This window comes from Dryobates pubescens, chromosome 10 (assembly GCF_014839835.1).
Source record: "Dryobates pubescens isolate bDryPub1 chromosome 10, bDryPub1.pri, whole genome shotgun sequence".
NCBI classification, from domain to species: Eukaryota; Metazoa; Chordata; class Aves; order Piciformes; family Picidae; genus Dryobates; species Dryobates pubescens.
This window is the reverse complement of record NC_071621.1, coordinates 25,685,718-25,707,419: the sequence shown is the minus strand read 5'-3', so window position 1 is coordinate 25,707,419 and position 21,702 is coordinate 25,685,718. Positions and strand designations below refer to the sequence as shown.

Here is a 21,702-nt window from a genome sequence, read left to right as displayed (position 1 = left end):
TTTTCTTATAATGCTATTACAAATGCTTGGAAAACTCTGTGGACACTAATCATAATTTAGAGAAGAAAGAAGGAAAATAATCAGATATGCTTCCAGTTACAGGAACACCTTAACTAGTTATTAATTGTCACATACAGTTGGGTTTAACTACCCGTGCAAGCTGAAAACCGAGATACTGATATTAAATAAGATTTGAACAGATTACCATTTCAGGCCAAAATTTGTGCCAAAACCTAAGCAAATGGACTTTGCATGTGTATGTACTGATGGAAATCAAGGGCTCTTAATGGTTGAAATCAGCAGCAAAGCTCCAGCTTGATGCAACCAATAGGAATTTTACTGTTGTTTACCATGAAGACAGAATTTCAGCCCAAAATTCTTCATATTCCAGCACAGTGGTGCTGAGGCTGTAGTCTCAGTCTAGGTATGCACCATTGATCTGCAATCCCAAAACACCACTCTTTCCAACTTTCTCATTCTGGGCCCCTCAGTTTAGGAAGGACATCGAGACACTTGAACATGTCCAGAGAAGGGCAACAAGGCTGGTGAGAGGCCTTGAGCACAAGCCCTATGAGGAGAGGCTGAGGGAGCTGGGGTTGTTTAGCCTGGAGAAGAGGAGGCTCAGGAGTGACCTCATTGCTCTCTACAATTACCTGAAAGGTGGTTGTAGCCAGGAAAGGGTTGGTCTCTTCTCCCAGGCAACCAGCACCAGAACAAGAGGACACAGTCTCAAGCTGCACAAGGGGAAGTTTAGGCTCGAGGTGAGGAGAAAGTTCTTCACTGAGTCATTCGTCATTGGAATGTGCTGCCCAGGGAGGTGGTGGAGTCACCATCCCTGGAGGTGTTCAAGAGGGGACTGGACGTGGCACTTGGTGCCATGGTCTAGTCATGAGGTCTGTGGTGACAGGTTGGACTCTATGATCTTTGAGGTTGCTTCCAACCTTAGTGATACTGTGATACTGTGATTTCATCACATTCTGCACAGCAGTGCCCAGAGATCGAAGTCAAGTTCTACCGCAATCTCAGTTTGTGCAAGATCTCCGCATTTTGCCTTCTGACCAACCATCCAAGGGATTTTGTTGTTGCAGGTGGAGTCTGAGGAAGAACACTGTTACTCAGTAGCTGATGAAATGAAAAGGCCTCCCCACCCCCCCTGCACTTCCTGCAATGCTCCATACACTGAAGTCATATACCACTACAAGCTGGATTGCAGCTCAGTGCATTCCACTGCACTTTGTCACGCTTCCCTGACCGATAGTATGCCAAAAAATGACTAGCTTTAACAGTTTTCTGCTGAATAAAAGAGCTTTTGCAACTCTGAAACAGAGCTAAGTTTTTAATTCATGTTAAATCTGCTTTTCTATTCTAAAGAAATATTTTAAATGTTGTCTGTTACTCCCCTTCTGTGCTTTTTTCTTACTTCTCTAGTGACTTTTATAAAGATAAAGGGAAAATGCAAGCCAACTAAAAAACCTTAAAGAGACTCTAAAACATGACTAAAGGAAGTAAAAACATGAACTAGCAAAATATGAAGATGAAAAAGATTCATGTGATGTTCATGTAAGTCTAGGAACACATGGCAATGAGCCAGAAGATTCACAAGACAGCTACTATAGAGCACAAAATCAAAGAACAGCTGGACTATATAAACAACCAAAGAGCAACATTGTCCAAGATTTGCACATTTACTATTTACTCAGTGCCCAATTGAGCACAATCTTGCAGAATAACACAGGCTGCTCCTGCTAACATCACTCTGAGCACTGGTAGTTCCAGACTATGCCTTAAGAAACTTCTATAATCTGTTATTCAAAATCCATGCCTACAGTTCGGGGACATGATTATGAGAAAACTGTAAAACTAACTTAAGTACTTAACAGTGTGAAGTGCTTTTTAACTCAATGCCTGGCTCCCCTCCGTAGCAGAAGAATACCATCATGTGGCATGTGCACCCAAAAAAGGGATCCCACTTCTCTCCAAGCCAGTTAGCTTGCTCAGCACATCAAGAACTGTTGGCGGTTCCAGCCCATTTTTGGAACAGAGGGTTTCACCATCCAACCCCATCTCCAGGCTGACCTGGAAATACGCCTGCCCCAATTGCTACTCATGTATGGAAATAATAAAGCTATTTTTACATGAAAAGCAAATCCTTTATTTTCCCAAAACCATGAGCAGCCATTGTAACAAGCACAGAAGCAAAAATTTAGAGTAGAGGAGACTGTTACCTACAAATACAAATAGCAATTAAGCCTTGTGAGCAGAGCATGTGGGCAGGATGAGGGGTTAAGCAAGCTTTAGAGAGCTAGTACACAAAAACACTGAAAAGAGGGAAGTGGAGAAGAGTAAAGCTGGAGCTTTTAAATTCAATAACCTAGGAAGGTGGTAAAGATGCCTCTCTTCCTCTGCACTGACTGCCAGCTAGAGCGAACAGCAGACATTTGCTGTGGTGGGGGCACTACTGGGAACCCCACGCTGCTCTCCCTGGTGTGCAGGAAGCAGTTTTGACTCAGGCTGCTGTTTCTTCCACACTGCAGAGCTGAAGAAAAGGAATTCCTTATGCCTGAGCATAAGCCCTTGCTAAACATGTATTGGTTTCAGCCATGGAGGCAGCTTGGGAGCTGAGAGACCAAAAGAGCATTTCAGTGTGCATGATTAGGATTTTCATCCTTAAAAAGTACATCCAATTTTCAAGGCAGATACTTCATTAGCACTAATGTTCTTTCAGTAAAAAAAAAAACCCACACAAACCAATTTTGTCACTAATGGCTGAACTCAGCACTACCAGTTCTGTGTCCTGATTGCCCTTTTCTCCAAGTAAATGCCAACCATCATTCTCTTTGCTTGCACATTCAGTTCCTGCTTTTTACCCAGGGCTTCATCCTTGTTATGCTTCCCATTTGCCCTCATGATTATCAGTTACCACTTTCCTGTCAGTGTTTAAACTTCAGTAGTAATACCTCTTCTACCCATTAGTTGCCTTCAGCTGAGTGGAAGTGGGGAAAACAAAAACAAAAACAAAACAAAACAAAAAAAACCCAACAACCACCAAAAAAAGTAAAAATTAATTCATTTGAGCTTCTTCCCAGACTGGGAAATGGTGAAACTACTATGCAAAAGTGGTAAACCAAACCAGATCTGTGGTCTAGTGGCAGGGTTCTCCCTAAATCCATGGGCTCAAAGGTTTGTATATAAGAAGGGTTGATGGTGCCCTGCTATTTTGTCACAGGGTTTTGTCTAGTGCTGAGCAATGGTCCTGTTTCAAGGTAGTGGAATAGGTGGAGAAAAAGAAGTTTTATGCATAGCTGAAAGTAAGATAACTGGCCTCCCCTACATGCTGTGCTAATGCTATGGATGCTGTTCAGCCCATGTAAGGCAGGGCAATGACTGAGATCATACTCCAGTAGACAGTGGCAAGCTTGGAAACCAAGAGGAAGTAAATGACTCTGCAAAAAACCAAGGAATCCTGTTGAACACATAGTGCTGCTATTTGCTCAAAATAGTGTTCCTGGAGATGCTGAACACACAGCAGGACGTTCTGACCTTCCCAGGAATTTGGAAGAAGGCAGCTCTGCCTCCAACACCAAAGCACTGTGACAAACTGTACTCTCCTTTGCCTCCTGAGCAGAGGTGTTCCAGGCTCAAGATGCAACAGCTTCTACCTGGCAGTAAATCTTACTCATTTCTGCATAAATGTAGAGCAGGGCCTGCAACAGCAAGTTCTCAACCTCCAGCAATTTCTAATACTTACAAAGCACTTGGAAAAGTGGAACTGATTTGTTACAGAAGGTTTTACAACACCAAAGCAGTACTGAAAAATACTTTTTCTAAGTTACTTTAATGTGGCTACAAACCCTGCAGGTTCACTCCTCAGTAAACAGGAGAGATGGGAGGTGGGAGGAGGCACACCAACGCAAATGAAAATTCTTGTGGCTTGCTTTTGAATTTGCTGGCACTTCCCAGTGTGATTTTGCTTTTGTAGTATGGGGAGTGGGCTTGCCACATACCCTGACAGTGACTAATGACATTTGCCTGTTCATAAACTCCTTGTAGGCTCTAGTTCTTTGATTTGCACCTCTGGTCACTGCATCCATGTCTTTGCTCCACCATTTGCATAACTGCAACACCACATGTGTTTCACAGGTTCTTCATAAAACACCTTGTAGAAAGCAGTCAATGAACTTAGTGCTCATAATGGAGAGTATAATAAAGATTTTAAGAACAGGAAGGATGGCCAAGGCGCAAGAAATGATCACAGGAAGGAGATGGAAGTGAGTGTCCAGCATAGTAACTGCTGGAGAACTTGAAAGAAAATTTGAATTCCACAGCCATCTGGTTGCTACCATATTTGAGCTACCATTACACAGGCAAACAGGGGATCATCTAAAAGATGCTGGACAATCAGAAAACCCAAGCTCTCAAAAGGTGGCATGCACATGGAGAAAATTATTCAGCAGCCATTTGGAGCCAGGGCAAAAATAGCCCAATATGGAGTGGATTTGTCTTGATTCAAAGATCTCTGTTATACGGCCACATATTTTTGTATTTTTAGTTAATATGCTACAGGGGCAATCAGAGATTTTGCTCTGTTTGGAAAACCAGGATATCCTGCACATACTAATATTTCCAAGGCTCTGGTTGCTTTCATTAATATATTTCATGCACCTTTATCAGGCTGACATCTGGCAGGAAGGTGGAATGAACACAGCGAGTGTGGCAAAACTAGAAGAAAAGCACAGATGGGACAGGTGGAGAGTTTAAGCACAGCCTATGAAGTTCTGACACTACACAAAAGACGTAGAAATGAAGATATATGGGATATGCTGTCAAAGTCACATTACAGTTGCATTTCTATTTCTTTAGAACACCACATCAAATTTAAAATTAAAAAAAAAGGTTGAAGTCTATAGAAGAGTTCTCTATTAATAGTTTGCAATTATTAGAAAAACTAACTCATTTAGGATATTCAGAGGCTCGGAGAAAAGCATGTAGGAAGTGTTGAGTATTGTCAGTGGAAAAAAAAATGCAATAGGACGACAGTTTAAGGAAGGTATGAACTTAAATAGCCTTGCAGATATTTAAGAGTTGATACAGTGGAAGAACACAATAAACAGGGGGAGAATGAAGCTGCAGAGCAGCAATAATGAGCTCTGAGTCTGCTGCTGTTTTAAAATAACCCCATTTCAAGAGATTCATAAATGGTGGATGTAACGCAAGGCTAACCATATAAAGACTTACACAGGAATAATTTTACACTGCTATCTGTTCTGATGGAGTCAACCTCTTTGAAGGACAAGAATTTAACTACGTTACCACGTAGCATCAGCAGTCTTATTTCCCACTTTAAATACATCTGAGAAGTAACACACCGCATCTTTGCATGCTTGTGCTGAAATCAGTCATTTACAAACGATGCATTAGAGCAACAGAGGATAGAAAAAACAGTTGCAAAATGCTTGGTCATTCAAGCAATCTACATTTAAATCTAATTATTTTTATGTTTACATTATGTTTATATTTAATAATAATAATAATAATAATAATAATAATAATAATAATAATAATAATAATAATAATAATAATAATAATAATACAACCAACCAGGTTGGAAGAGACTCTCAAGATCATCGCGTCCAACCCCTCAACCAATCCAACCCACCTAAACAACTAAACCATGGCACCAAGCACCCCATCAAGTCTCCTCCTGAACACCTCCAATGATGATGACTCCACCACCTCCCTGGGCAGCCCATTCCAATGGGCAATTACTCTCTCTGTATAGAACTTCTTCCTAACATCCAACCTAAACTTCCCCTGGCACAGCCTGAGACTGTGTCCTCTTGTTCTGGTACTGGCTGCCTGGGAGAAGAGACCAACCTCCGCCTGCCTACAACCTCCCTTCAGGTAGTTGAAGAGAGCAATAAGGTGCCCCCTGAGTCTCCTCTCCAGGCTAAGCAACCCCATCTCCCTCAGTCTCTCCTCACAGGGCTTATGTTCCAAACCCCTCACCAACTTTGTTGCCCTTCTCTGGACTCGTTCCAGCAAGTCAACATCCTTCCTAAACTGAGGGGCCCAGAACTGGACACAGTACTCGAGGTGCGGCCTAACCAGTGGGTAGAAGACAACAGATACCGCAGTAAGTTTCATATAAGCACACATATGCTGATAATAATTAAAAGACAAAGCAGCACAGAGCATAGTTATTTTCAAAGGCTGTCCCTGCCATAGGTGTTACCTGATTTACAAAGCTACAGGTACACAGTGTTCCTCAGCTTCAGCCTTTTGAAAATTACCTGACCTAGAAATAATTGTTTGTTTATTTTTAAAGCATTTTCATATCCTCTCCTGTTCTCTTCAACCTTTGCCTCCCTGGGGAAATATCATTAATTGCTTGGATTCAGTTAAAATTAATAGCACAAGTTTCTCATCAGAAAAAAAAAAACAATCTCCTACAGTTCAGGGAAGCAGAACACAGCCTCAAACGTCAGAATCTTGTTTACTCGGACTGAAAAAGAAATCTTCAGTGGATTCTATGGACTAAGTTCTTCAGAAACTGCTGACACCATGCAGACACTGCAGTTGTCACACTACATATATGCACACATGCATCTCTTGGATGAAACCTGACTTCTATGTGTCAATTGGTGTATGAGAATTTTCGCAGTCCAGATGGCAGGGTGTACTGGTTTCGGCTGGGATAGAGTTAATTTTCTTCACAGTAGCTAGAATGGGGCTATGTTTTGCATTTGTGATGAAAACAGTGTTGATAACACAGGGATGTTTTAGTTACTGCTGAGCAGCACTTAAACAGAGTCAAGGCCTTTTCTACTCCTCACACCATCCCACCAGTGAGTAGGCTGGGGGTGCCAAAATGTTAGGAGGGGACACAGCTGGGACAGCTGACCCCAGCTGACCAAAGGGATATTCTACACTATATGATGTCATGCTCAGCATATAGAGACAAAGGAAGAAGGAGGAAGGAATGTCAGGAGTGATGGTGTTTCTCTTCCCAAGTAACTGTTACACATGGAGTCCTGCTTTCCCTGTAACGCCTGAACACCTGCGTGCTGCAACAGTATTTTGGGTGATCAGCAGCAGATGGGTAGAGCAGGCAGACAGCAAGCTTACTTTCACCAGGCATGTAGTTAAGCACCTTCTCAAAATGGGAAATTGGGATCCCTCTCACGTCTGGACAATGACCCTGCTGCTGCTATGGTAGGATGACACCAAACACCACAATACCACAGCAACTTCAGCCTCTGTTTTGGTAATCAGAGGCATTTTAAAACTCAATTTCAATTTTTTCCAGAAAGTCTGGGAATCATGAATACCTAGAAACAAGGATAGGCATTTTCCACTCTAAGCCTCAGCTCCAAGCAATATATAAATGGCTGCTCTAAGCTACACTCACAATTAGGTCATGAAGATAGAAAAAATGAAAAAAGTGTAATGTGTTTCATAGGCTGTCCATGTGAGTTACATAAGGATAAGGCCCAAATTAACACAAACATCTGTAACTTTAAGCAAACAAGACTGCCTTTCATAGATTTTGCTAGTGTGAACTACCTTTGTTCCAGCAGTTCTTGATTGTAAAGCATCTACACAACTACCTGAAGGGGGGTTGTAGCCAGGAGGGAGTTGGTCTCTTCTGTCAAGCAACCAGCACCAGAACAAGAGGACACAGTCTCAAGCTGCACCAGGGGAAGTTTAGGCTCGAGGTGAGGAGAAAGTTCTTCACTGAGAGAGTCATTCGCCATTGGAATGGGCTGCCCAGGCAGGTGGTGGAGTCACCGTCCCTGGAGGTGTTCAAGAGGCAATTGGACATGGTACTTGGTGCCATGGTCTAGTCATGAGGTCTGTGGTGACAGGTTGGACTTCGTGATCTTTGAGGTCTCTTCCAACCTTGGTGATACTGTAATGCTGTGATACTCTAGAGTAGCTGCAATCCAGACAGAATTCTTTTCAAAGTCAAATACATGAAAAGCTGTTAATTAAGGGACATAATATGTGAGCAAACCAGAAGATGCAGTGACCAAGAAAGCAACTTGAAGGTCTCTTTCACACCTCTCCTTGCCTGTTTTAGATAGTGCTGTGCATATGCATTCTCAAGTCACAGAAGACAGCCAGTACCCGAGGAACAAAGAATGCGTGTGTTGGAGCCTTATTTACACTGTATCGAGGAAATACACAGACTACACACATGGGACATGGTCAGTCTATAGGAGTTGTCACCACCACTACAAGTAGCTGCTCAGCAAGATGTTGATGCTGTGCCCAGGGGAGCACCAACAAGCTGCGGTCTGCTGTACCACATGATCAACCTTGCAACTGAAAAGCACTTCTGCTGTGTTTTGTAGCACGTAACCTTCAGAGCAACAGCATCTGATCCTCAGTCCCTACCCTCCTGGGCATGACCATTCTGGTTACAGTTTCTCCTTCCAATAGTGGTCTGGAAAGAATTCAGCCAAGGTATCAAGTATTTCCAGAAAATAAGCACACATTTGTAAACACTACCATGCATTCAGAAAATGCAGTCACAGGAACTTCATTCTGCCCTTGTGCCAATATAACAATCCCTGACAATTATATGTTTTAAATAAAATGAAAGAAAAAGTAGTTTAGTTCCCTTCAGTTTATCAGATTATGCAAGTGAATGCCTGAGTAGCCTCTAGCAGTAAGCTCATGTACATGGTGATGGTACACAAAGTAAAGATGAAAGTCTCCTTTATTTTTATTTTTTCCTGTCAACTTAGTTTCAGTTCTGCTGATCAACTAATTCCAAAAAGTGTGTAAAATAATTTTTTCCCTAATGCTACAACATTAGGTGCCTTTGGCCATGCTTTAGGGTGGTGGTGAGGGAAGCAGCAAAACCCACAAACCCCACTCCATATGAGGCAAATACCTGTATATCACATAATATCACAAGAAGTAGTCATGATCTTTTGTTTGCATTCCACTGATATTCAATTAACAGCTTTATCATAAGCTTTTGTTTAGTTTAGCAACCATCAGAAAAGCATTCCTATCTTGAATTACACAAGTTCCAAGTGCACAGCTTGGATTACCTCTAAGGACTGCAGCATGCAAAAGCCTGGCCTCCAGTCCTTCTACTGACAAGGTAGTGTCATTCCAATTTTTGAAGGGAAAAAAACCCAAGAAAACAGACAAAAAAACCCACCAACCAAAAAAACCCACCACTTCCTCCCATGCAGAGATGGTATTTTTCAGTCTCCACATAAAATCACGTTGGTTCCTCTCAGACACAAACTGAAAAGAGCTGCAGAGATCTAGGCTTATAATAATGGGGAGAAAAAAAGGCAAAAGGAACAGTTACACCCTACTACTATTGTGATATCAACTTCCTGTTACAATAATGGCAATCTTTACTGCTGAGCTTTTTCTCTTGAAAGTTAATGCTGAAGTTTTAGTTGCTGTGATAAAGCCATTTCCTTTATTATTAAAAAAATAATCAAAAAATCCACAGCTCAACCTTCTGGCAATTACATTTTAATAAATAAAATTTAAGTACCCAATGCAAGCTTAATCCTGCAGCCTCTTAAAGCACTGAATCCTTTTAAGCTTTTATATTGACTCTCAAGCTTCTGGAATGTTATCTGACATGAGGACTAGGGCAACATTAGTTTAACACAACTCAAGACTTAGATTTCTATGACCAAAGTTTGGCATCTGATTCCTCTTCTGCTATTCCAAACATAATCCTACTACCAAACTGGTAAACTATAGAATAAATTGCAAAGAAAGAAAGGAGACTAACAAGAATAAAGAGCAGAGTTTGAAATATACTGCAGTCTTGCAGCATTACTGCCCACCTGTCAAGAAGCTACATCTTGTCCTGTGGAAGCATAGCCAACCACCTACTGCCAACAGACAGACCCAACTGCTGCAAAAACGCAAGTGTAAATACAAAATTATTTGTATTATTATGCAGGATAGGCATACTCCAAGCCACACGCATGCAGAACAAAGCCAAGGGACCTTCCCACTGCATGAACTGTGTCACAACAGAGATTTAATTCAATAAGACAGCATCATCAAGAAAAGAAAACAATAAAAGAACACAAGAGACAAGAAATAGGATACAAGAGAGGTGTTGGCAGGGATCAGCTCAAGAGCAATCCCTGAGTCTTGCTTTCAGCTCCTGGAAAGCTATAACTCACTGTTTTTTCTGAAATAGCTAAGAACTGAAATGACCTAAGGGGCTAACTTCAGGTGTGTTCGTGGGAAAACACATTCCCTTACATGCTTTGATGGAAGAATACTGGTTGATACTAGAAACTCCTCAAAAATGAGAAAAGTTGAAACAACAAAGAGAAGTTTGGAAGGAAAGAAAAAAACAAAACCAAAATTATAGAAGAAGGTTATAAAGCAAGTTCTCAAGACATCTAGCAAACAGAAGACATGACTGAAGATGTAAGTTGTTCACTTGAACACACAAGGGACTACTGGCCTGAATTATAAAATCTACTTCAGTTGCTAAAATAAAATCCTTCTCCTTGCAGTCAGTGAGTGTCCTCATTTGAAGGCCCCTTTTTTCTCTCCTTGTAACCCAAGAATACTTTTAACCTCCTAACCTGCAACATAGCTTGTGATATTTCTTGCCACCTTTAATACATCCCACAGAATAACCTAGGCAATCTCATGAAGGGCTTATTCTTCAGTCATTTTTCATTAACAAAACAATCTGGACCCAAAATACCCAGAAGATGACCAAGATGTTCATTGCGGAAGTTGCTGTGAATAGCTGGGCAAGTAGAACTCAGCACACATGGAAGTTTACCCAAGCAAAAGACAAAATTTTGTTACAGGACAGGACAATGTAATGAAACTCATTCCCCCATCTGCTCAGGGATATTGCAAAATTTGCTGCCCTTCACCTTAAAGGCAAACTGACTATTCAGAATTGCCCTCTTAGCAAAAACATCACAACACATATTTTATTACAAGCAAAACTAGAGTAATGAATTGTCTGTTACCAAACCAAAACTGCATTGTATCTGCTTCTTCTCTTCATTCCAACAATAGGATGTGAAGTTATATGGCTTAGTAACATACTGCTAGATGGCACACAGAGTATATGTGACCAAGCATAACCTACATAGAAAAGAAAAACCAGAATGCTAGTTCCATATATAAAATACAAAAAGAATCTTCTGCCCAAGCTGTTTGGCATAGCAGAATTTCCCTCACTTAAAGAAGTGTGAATGTTTGTTCAAATTGAAATAAACACTCTATTCCTTGTTCTCAGTGTCCCAACATCAAGCAACAATCCCAGATCAGGGCGGAATCTTTGCCAAATAGGTTGAATAGAAAGGATGGAATCTAAGATCATAGAATATAGAATCAACCAGGTTGGAAGAGACCTCCAAGATCATCCAGTCCAACCTATCACCCAGCCCTATCCAATCAATAAGACCATGGCACTAAGTGCCTCATCCAGTCTTTTCTTGAAGATCTCCAGGGACAGCAACTCACCACCTCCCTGGGCAGCTCATTCCAATGGCAAATCACTCTTTCTGTGAAGAACTTCTTCCTAATATCCATCCTGAACCTCCCCTGGCACAACTTGAGACTGTGTCCTCTTGTTCTGGTGCTGGTTGCCTGGGAGAACAGACTGACCCCCACCTGGCTACAACCTCCCTTGACTGGCTGCCAGATGGATGTGGCACCATTGACCACCACTCTCTGGGCCTGGCCCTCCAGCCAGTTCGTGACCCATTTCAGAATGAATCCATCTAAGCCACGAGCGGTCACCTTTGCCAAGAGTTTGTTGTGGCAGACAGTGTCAAAGGCTTTGCTGAAGTCCAGGCAGACTACATCCACAGCCTTCCCCACATTCACTAGGCAGGTAACCTGATCGTAAAAGGAGATCAGGTTGGTCAGGCAGGACCTGCCCCTCCTAAATGAAGAGATAGAAGGAATCTTGGAATGCAGGAAGAAGGAATTAGAAACAAAACCAAATCAAACAACAAAACCCATCTTGTTTCTACAAAGCGAATACCATGAGCTCAGTGTAACACAGATGACAAGATGGTCAGCTTGATATTCTTAGACACATTACAGTGCCTACAAACATCATTCCACTTCCTTGAAAGACACTATAATTAGTGTTCAAAGGACAGATCTGCCCCTTTGGAATGTTCTGATATTGGCACAGGTGCAGTGTACATGTTTTTTTACAGAGATATTTATAAAAGCACAAGGACTTCTCCACATATTCACAAAGTTATTCAGTGTACAGTACATGATGCATGTTCCTGGAGGTACCTGGCCTGTAAAAAATCCCAAACCATCACTTTTTCTTAAAAATAGCTGCCCCAACAATGTCTAGAAATCTTCACCCACAAAAGGAACCCTTGCTCAAAGAAAAGAAGTTCACTTGAGGGGGACAAAAAAAAAGTGTCCAGAGTGTAATGTTCCACAGTTCATCTAGAACTGCTGTAGCCCACTCTAAATTACAATGTCAGAGGCTGGTTTTGCCCTAAGGAAGTACAGTACATACAGTATGGCCCATTCAGGTTGCTGGAATGCCACTGATCATATGCTCAATTGCATCTATTCATTAGAAAAATTCAATCCACAACAGCAGCTGCATTTATCACCACACCCCAAACACCATCCAGTTGCCCCAGGTGATTCCAGCGGTTTACCAGCCCAGAAGACAGCCTCTCCATGCTCCTGTCCTTCTGCAGTGACTGCAAGTTACACTTCCAAGCCCAAGGAGTTCTATTTACTAAAGCACAGTATATTAGCAGTGCTTTTGGCTTCAAGTTGTTTCAACAAAAAAGGTCAGGTCTTTTGCTGGCATGTTCTACAAATTTCAAAACAGTTTATGCTGCCCTAATTATTTTTGATTGAAACTTACTAAATAATTACCGATGAAAAGATGACTTAAGCAAACAACAGGGAAGTTACTCTGTTTGTCTGAGAAGAACTATGACTAATTATGTGTGCAATTTTGTTTTGTATCTCGTAAAAAATATGTAATCCTGGCTTCTTTCAGGTCAACAGCAAAGCTGCCATTAAGTTTCATGGGCCAGATTTCACTACAAAACCATAAGCTACACAGTAGCTGAAAAGAAATCTTTGTGAAAGAACGTGGGTCATTTAAAAGGACACTGGCAACTTCCTAATAGTTTTTTTAAAAGCACAAAAGTTTTCATATGTAACATATGGTGACCTATGAAAGAGACAACAGTTTTGTATTTACTTCATTAATTACACTACATTTTATATAATCATTCCTACAGAACGATGTCCATGTAGTAGGCATTTAAAGGCTTTGATACACAAGCAGAGACAGGGTAGCTTGGGGTGGCTGATTTACTGCACATCACGCTCTGAAATAGTTTAGCATTTGATTAAAAACAGCTCAGGCACCAGGAGGAAAGGAAGAATCTAAAGGCAGTAATCAAGGCTGTCCCCCTACACCTTGCCATCCCCAGGACCAGGTACTAGTCACATCATCTCAGGAAGCTCCGTTTATTCACAACCCTCCAGGACAACCAACCTTCCTATGGCCTGGACTCACATTAGGAAACTCATAATTTTTAGCCACAAGACTCGAGTTCTGGAACTCTTATCTGGACTGCAGCCAAATGTGATGCTGCACACCAAACAAACCTAAAGGACAGGTCCAATAATGCAGTCTCCAGAGAACAGGACATAGCTAGTGAGCGAAGCCAAACGCAAGGATGGAATAAACACGGACAGTGAAGAAAAAAAAACCAACAAACCAACAACCAAAAATATGCAGCCACATTTAAGTAGGTAGCAAAAATCTCCACATCAGCCAGAACTGAGTCAATTCTCAGTGCTCTGTAAGAAGCAATACCACTGTATGAACACTGAGGTCAAAATAGCTGAAGATATTAAAAGCTTTGCATATATAGTACATTACACTGCCTTTATTACCAAGGCATTTTAACAGGTGCTTAGGTATTTCTGGTTTATATATTGGTTTAACATTTCTGTGCTGTAGTGTGCTCAAAGTACTTTCCAAGTTTTCAGTCCAACAAGCCTGTTCTGTGTGTGAACGACTTGTTCATGTAACCTACTAAATGCACATTTCCAATCCAGAATCCAGCTGTGCTCATTTAACCTTGGCTCATATGCACAGGGAGTGTTCTCATTCTAAACAGCTAGGGAAATTTAGAGGGTAGAGTTCTAAAAAACACTGTGTTTTCATGGCATGCTTAATATCAGAGAAATCCATGGTTCCTCCAGTTAAATAATTCAGTAGAGCATCTTTGTTCACTGGACTAGGAAGCATTTAGTTGTACTGAAGTATTTCTCACAGGATCTGCAGTCTTCTTTACCTCATACAGCATAAACCCTTTCAAATAGAAATGACACTAATTAATGTCTATAGAGCTCTAGAGAAATGCAGGCTGTTTATAACAATGTCTGATGTTTGTTTTGTTATAGAGATTCAGAATGTGGCCTTAGGAGAGTCAAAACTCACACTGCCATAAGTGAATGGAAGTTCTGAAGTCAAGGAAATTACTCTGAAAGCACTTCAGTTTTAAATCTCCAGTTTTTGTCAAGGACTGTGACAAGTGGAAACATTTGTGTTTGTCAACAGCTGCCATTCAATAGCATGGGGAAAAAGGTTATTTCCACAAAAATCAGAATCTGAACACAAAAGAGCATTTCATCTCTAAAGAAGCAAAATTCTGAACTACACATGGACAGAGGTGAAAGTCAATAGCAACAGTGGAAGCACATCCAAGATGAATGCAGCTTAACAGAAAAAGACCATGTTCTACACTATATGAATGGTCTTTGAATTAAGAATACATTCTACCATCTCAACTACAAAAGTAAGCATCTCTGTGCCAAGTCCCTCACCTGAGACAGGGCTACCACCTCTTGATAAAAGTAGGGAAGGTGAAGAAGAAAAGGGGTGCACCCAACTACTGCAATTTGCTGGACATCCAGCCTGTTCCACTAGCTTGTGACAAACAGCAAGTAAGCTTCCTCAAAGACCGTGTACTGTCTCTGCATTTCTTCTAGTTGCTTCTGACAGTGGATTGAGCTCAGATGAGGTTAACAAAATTCCACCCTATTACTCATAGCTAAGGCTTGTTCCAGTATAAGAGGGGGGAAAAAAAGGGGGGGGGAAGATGAGCTACCCTGTTCATCCTTATATATTAACTAAAGAAATCATAAGAGAATTCTAGAGGTCACCATAACCCCCTTTAACATGGCTCTGATAGTCATACAGCAACATGACTGCCAGAAGAATTGGTGCATTTTGTCAACTGGCAAGCTTGATAGCTTCCATCAAAATCCTTTTTTCAGTCCTGAGTATGAACTTGTTTTGAAGGCAGTGGCGATCCCCCCTCCAAACGCATACTTACCTGATCGCAACCCGCATTCACCAGTTCCTGGAGCATCTGCCTATTTACTTCAGCAGCTGCTGTAGTGCTTGACTCATTAGCAAAAGGCAGCAAAGAATATCTAATTTCTCGCAGAGCTTTCTGATATGGTCCAAACTTAGGTGTCTGTCTCATCTGCTGCTGCCTTGCAGCATCCTTCCCTATTACAATCTTAGGGTCCAGAGAAGTTTCACTGCCCGGTCCAATAGGTAGTCCCTGACCTGAAGATTTGGATGGTTGCTTTAAACCTTCTCGAATCTCTTGTAACCTTTGTCTGCTGTTTCCAGAGTATGTCGTAGCAGGAAAAGTCTTTGGCCTCATTGTTAATCCAGTTTTTTCTGAGCATAAATACAGCTTTATTCTTAGGTTTTTATATTCCTTTATTTCAAAGAAGTGTCACTTGATGGTATCAATTTCTTGTAAACCATAATCCTTTGAAGAGAAGAAAAGGCAAAATTCCCAAGAAATTTCTGCCAATGTTTTATTTCAGCTCACGATCTTCACGTTTTCTACAAAATATGAAAATCCTTGGAATCACCATTTTGCAGACTGACTCTGTCTGAAACAAAAGAAAACAGAAGTACATGCAATTAAGTTGATATTGTAAATGCCTCTGAAGGGACAGCGTGACATTTAATCAAATGAAAGTGAATCAGTTTAACCTATTAAGCTGTCACAGATGGATTCCCTTTAACAATTTTCACTTTATCTGTTTTCAAGAACAGGATTATGAAAGACTTGTCTCAACATTATCAATAAGCAATTCATTTTTGGTTTAAGTTTTATTATCAAAACAAATGAAAACAACCCCCTTTAAAGCTATGTTTAATAATTTTGCAGCACTTAATTGTGGCAAGTCTCCCACTCAATTGCATAACCAAATCTTGGACAAGTCTATCCTATTTCATAATTAGGGAAGAGTATGCTCACAAAATGTTTTTCCCCCGCTTAAGATTTTGTTTGTTTTACACTAGCTGAGCTCAGTTTCAGAAGTTTGTGAAAAAGATTTATAATGGAAATATTGATGACTCTAACCATAGCAACTTCTAGTATTTCAGTAACAAAATTAATAACAGAAAGACAAGGTATTTTGCCTTTCCACATGAATATCTTAGCAAAGCCTGAAGGTAAGAGTTCTCCCCAGAACTGGAAATGAGAAGAGGCCAGAGGGTGTACATAATATTTCATCAGCCATGCCTCATAAGGAAGAAAGGGGGGAAAGGGGTAGATGGAGCCCCTCAGCAGCAGTAGAAAATGCAGAACCAGCTCAGTTAGCATCCCAACACAGAAAAAAAGACTTTGAGACAGCTTTATGCACCTCTTCTGACATGCAGCAGAGAAAAACTAGGCAGCAGAGCTGAGCTACTGTGCAACCTGCAATTTTCATGCAGCATGAATTTACAGTAAGAAGCCTACTTTAACTAAGTCTTCATGGCATCACAGTAACAGAAACATTAAATAATGGTGCAACTGGAAGAGGATTAAAAAGATGGGTTACTCAGAAATGTCATCTCGCTATTGATGCTGCTTACACAAGTTTGCTTCTGCTGATGGTACTAGTACTTGCAAAGTGACTCCTGAATGGTGCTTGAGCTACTTTGTTGGCAAGGTTAGAATTTTGTTTAGTTGTTTTCAAATTGCAAATAGAGAAGATGGTAATACATTGTGTGTTCCTTTCACTCACTCAGAAGTCAACTGGATTCCTTTATTTTCTTTTTAGAAGGCACTTCACCTCTCATCATAGCACATTTATCATTGGAAGGAGTTTCTCCAGAAACTATTTTCTTTACTTTCATGTGTTCATACAAAAACTCAGCTTGTTGTGACAACTCTTCCTGTGATAGCTATAGTATTTCCCAACAAAACCACCATTCCTACATATTTACCATTACTTTTGATTGCCAAACGAACAGCTAAGAGAATATGGACACATTCAACTCTGAAGCCTATCACCTCTTCCACTTCAAGCTCTCCTCTACAACCATGAACTAACAAAGAGTTATGCTAGACCCCAGATTGTTTCATGATGGTTCACCAGTTTGAAATGCAAAAGCATAGATGAATCACTTGAGATTAATCCACAGATCCACCTCTTTTGCTAATATTTAAATGCTCAGTTAACTAAAAAGACATGTACAACGTATATAAGGTCTTGAACTCCTCCCCTTGGTACTCTCTAAGGATAGCCTGCAGCCCTCATAGAGGACCAAGAGCGAAATAAAGATCCATGTGCACACCAGCCAGGTTTGTCCCTTGTTTTAAGGGAAGTGATAAAGCTCTCCATCTAGATTTTGATATTTCCACAGACAACAAATCAGCTATGAGTCAATAACAGATCAAGTTTTCACTGCTTTCAATGAAGACAAAAGCAGCTGAAGGATATCAAGAACAGATTTTTTTTCTACTTAGAATATAGCAGAAGATAATACAGAGTCTTGTTAAAAAATACTACACAACAGAATTGCAGTCATTTTAGTATTACATCATAACTAGCTAGTGCTTAAAAGATACAGAGCAATTAATTGGTCTTTGACTGTTTTTCTTTTCCTGACAGCAGCAGGCACCATATGGCTGGGTTTAGGAATCTGAGTTGTTCTTCCTTTTCAGTCCCTGTGCCAACCCTCAGGCCTGGGACGTGCTGGAAAACCTTGCAACACCCCCCAACTTTTTTGCAGCAAAGGACTGCTTTCCTACTTACACACATGCTTCGCATAAAGAACTTCTCTGACCTTTAGCCTAAGCTTGAGTCTAATAATGCTAGGTCAAGCCAGCTGGCAACTTCCTCAGCTTACATTTACAATACTGCTAAACCAGAAAGAAATGTTGATCGTTTAGACAGCGTGAATGAGAACAGCAACAATGGTAAGTACTGGAGGTAACTGCAAACTTGTTTCAAATTTTACAGAAGAGTTTTTTAACTAAATATGTAAGATAAGCCCATAAATCGGAACATTCATTATTACAGATCATTTCTAAAGTAAGACAAACTGCCTGCTTTTTAAAATCCTCCCATGATTTTCATTTTAAGCAAAAAATAAAAGGGTTATATGCTTTAAAAGATAGGTAGTGTGTCTAATTCTGTCTAAGCATTTGTGGCTGTACATCTGGACTTGGGTAACTCCAAATCCTTCTAATCTGCACCTTGCCTACAGCTTGAATGTATCAATAGCCTTCCTGCCATCACAAGAAAAGATTTTTCAGGATTATTTTTGCACTGCAAACCATTCTGAGTAAAAAAATCTGAAGGTTTTATTCCAAAATGTTGTATGTTCTGCACTAATTAGAAGCTTGTCCATTGTCCTGAAGATAAAATATTTCAAGTAAGAGCAGCATTACTTCAATTGCACCAAGTCAGACCAATTTTTGAACAACTGATTTTTCTTCTTCATTTGAGAAATACCTACAGCTGCTCTGGCAGTAACCAACCAACCAACCAGACTGAAAATCACAGATTCACAGATTGCATCGGGTTAGAAGGGAACCTCAAAAGTCATCTTGTCCAACCCCTCTGAAGCAAGCAGGAACATTTCCAACTTGATCAGGCTGCCCATGGCCACATCAAATATTACTTATCAAATTATATGCTGATGTCTGTTGTCCCAGCAGCACTAGCTATTCACTCTCTTGCTTCTTCATTCACCAACAGGCTGCATGTGCTACAGTATTTGTGGAGCTGGGACATATACAAGAAACTAAAGCTTAGTTGTGTTTCAAGAGCTAAGTCCTAAACCCTGAGCTACAGGAACAACTTGCTCCATATAACGGTGCAAGCACTGTAGTAAGTTGAACTGATCACTGCAGGAGTAAAGTTTTAAGAAACTGCTCTCAATTTGCTTAGGTTTTATTGGATCACAAATTTATGCCAGCAGGAATTGTCCACTTTGTGCCAGATGTCTTGGATTGTTGGGAGGAGTGTTTCAGGTATTTCAGTACTATACAAACTGTGTTTCCCCCTTATAAGCAGGCACCCAGAGAAAGTGAAAAGAAGAAAGCGAGGATTTTCTCCGAAATTATTGCTCCTCACCTTCCCACTGCTAACAAACCTATCCCAAAGTAACTCTGTGCCTGTGTCCCACTGTCCAATCCAGCACTGTGGGAAACGGCAACAGCTCACCTTTCCCATCCACAGCTCACCGGCAGTATTTGACCGCAGCGCCTGGACACTTTTTTGCGTCATTTGCTCGAGTGTCGTATGCCGGGGATGGGGTATTTCAACACACACACCACTCACGAGGCAGCAGAGTGTGGCGAAGTTCTGAATTTTGGCAGTGACCTTCAACTTACTGGGAACTGGAGGGTCCCCGCCGCAGCCAGCGGCCACCTCGCGGGCTCTGGATGCCCCATCTCGGCTCCCCGTGGCCCTCACCTCCAGAAACGCCTCCCTAGCGGGGTCTTGCTCAGGTTTGTGGCCTCCAACCCCCGCGCCGGCCAGGAGTACCCCCGAAGAACGTGGGTGTCCCAACCCCTTCTCCACTAGCCCCAAATTCACTCCTTTCGCAGGCAGAAAGCTCCCAAATGAACTCCGGCCTGCAGGGGCACCCCGCGGAGCAGGTCTCCACAGCGGGGGGGTGGCCGGGCTGCTCAGTCCCGGGGCAGAGGCCTCAGGCGGCCGGGACCCCCCTCATCCCCCGCCTCCGCCCCGCTCCGCCAGAGCTGGGCTGTCACACGAGTGTCCGGAAAATGTCGGAGGGTGCGGGCAAGGTGCCGAGGCTGTCCCCGGCAGGGACACACACACACACGGGACGTTCACTCCCTCTTCAAGGACCGACTCGCCTTCGCAATCCCCTCCGCCCCTTATACACACGACTTTCCCCTCAGGGCGCAACAGTTGGGGGGTTGGGGCGAAGCGCTCTTACCCGGGTGCGAGGGGAAAACCGCGACGCCGCGCCTCCCCACACAAACACACACACACGGCTTCGCTCACCTCCTCGGGGGCGCCCAGCACCTCCGCCCGCTTATCGAGGTTGAGGGAAGCAGCCGTCAAGAAACGGCTCAACGGCGGCGGCGTCCCCGACGGCGAGGAGCGATCTCCATCTTCCCCCTTGTCCGTCCCGGGCGCCGAGTGCGGGGCGCAGTCGGGACATTCGCTACATTGTTGGCATTCCATTCGCGTCACGTGACCCGCGGCGCCCGCGTCATTCCACTCCCGCCCCTCCCAGCGCATACCAGTGGGGGGAGGGGCTTGTAGGGCGGGAAGGGCCGTTAGGGGTTGTCGCACGCTGAGGGGATCAGGGGACTTGGAGAAGGTCGCGGGCCGTGACCTTCCCCGGGTTTCCCGGTACCTTCGGGGTACCTTCCTCAGGTTTACAATCGGCTTGTGACACTTTTCCTTCAGAAGCACATACACACATAGACAGAGTGTTTTGGGGACAGAGGTGGTGAGGGAAATGGCGCTGCTTCCGTTTGTTGAGGTGAAAAAGGCTGAGATAAGCGGTTTGGAGGTGCCCGTCCGCTTGCCAGATGCCCCAAACACATTTCAAGCGTGAATTTTGTGGTAGTCTTTTATTATTATTCCTTCTACGCTGAACTAAAACCACCCTCGAAGTGGCAAGGTTGTCATTGCCTGTTTGGGCTTTTCTTTTGGCTTCTGGTTTGTTGTTGGGCTTTTTTTGGTTGTTTTTTTTGTTTGTTTGGTTGGTTGGTTTTTTGTTTTTCTGAGGGAGGTTACTTCTTTTTTTGTGTGCTTTATCATGTCAAGGGAGCTATGAGGTGTTGGAAGAGGGCAGCCAGGGAATTCATATCTGGATCAAAAATGCGGGCTCAAGTGGCAAAGGGTTTTTTTGATGCAAAGCTTGTGTCTGACCTCATTATAGATAGAGCTGCCTGGATCTGAGCCTGTTTTTCATGAAAGCTGGAATATTCTGACTTTAGATACCTCTGTGGACTTCAATAAAAACTCTTATCAATGAGAAATAATCCCTGAACACCCAAATGCAGCAATATTTGGCTGTGGGAGGCTGGCTCTAACTCTCAGCATGACTGTTACAGACACTAGCCATAACCAAGGAATGCTAATACAGAATAAGAATTCTGAAAAAGTAAGCTTTCCTAAATATATATATATATATATATATATGCACATATATCTTTAGATTATTAACATGGAAAAGATGCCTGCAGTCCTGAAATAATACTTCAAAATTCTTGAAATCTTATTGCAGAGCTGAGAGGTGCTCGTGGTAGAGGCACGCAGCTTGGCAGGGAGAACATCAGTGCTGCAGATGCTTTAAGACGTGGTTATCTTGAATCGTGTGACCTGTCCCAGTGTCTTCAACAGGACTGAGAGCACATATAAAGAGAAGTCTGT

At 42.1% G+C, this 21,702-nt stretch overlaps 1 protein-coding gene across 1 annotated transcript in view; it reads right to left on the bottom strand.

Annotated features, from left to right (window-relative positions):
• LATS2 (large tumor suppressor kinase 2) overlaps positions 1–20,501 on the bottom strand; it is a 52,202-nt gene extending 31,701 nt beyond the window's left edge. The window contains exons 1-2 of the mRNA XM_009903983.2: positions 20,320–20,501; positions 15,378–15,954 (exon numbers count right to left, since the gene is read on the bottom strand). Coding sequence (XP_009902285.1) covers positions 15,378–15,716 — 339 coding nt within the window. The 5' untranslated portion in view covers positions 15,717–15,954; positions 20,320–20,501. The remainder of the gene's footprint in view (positions 1–15,377; positions 15,955–20,319) is intronic.
• Between the last annotated feature and the right edge of the window lie 1,201 nt (positions 20,502–21,702).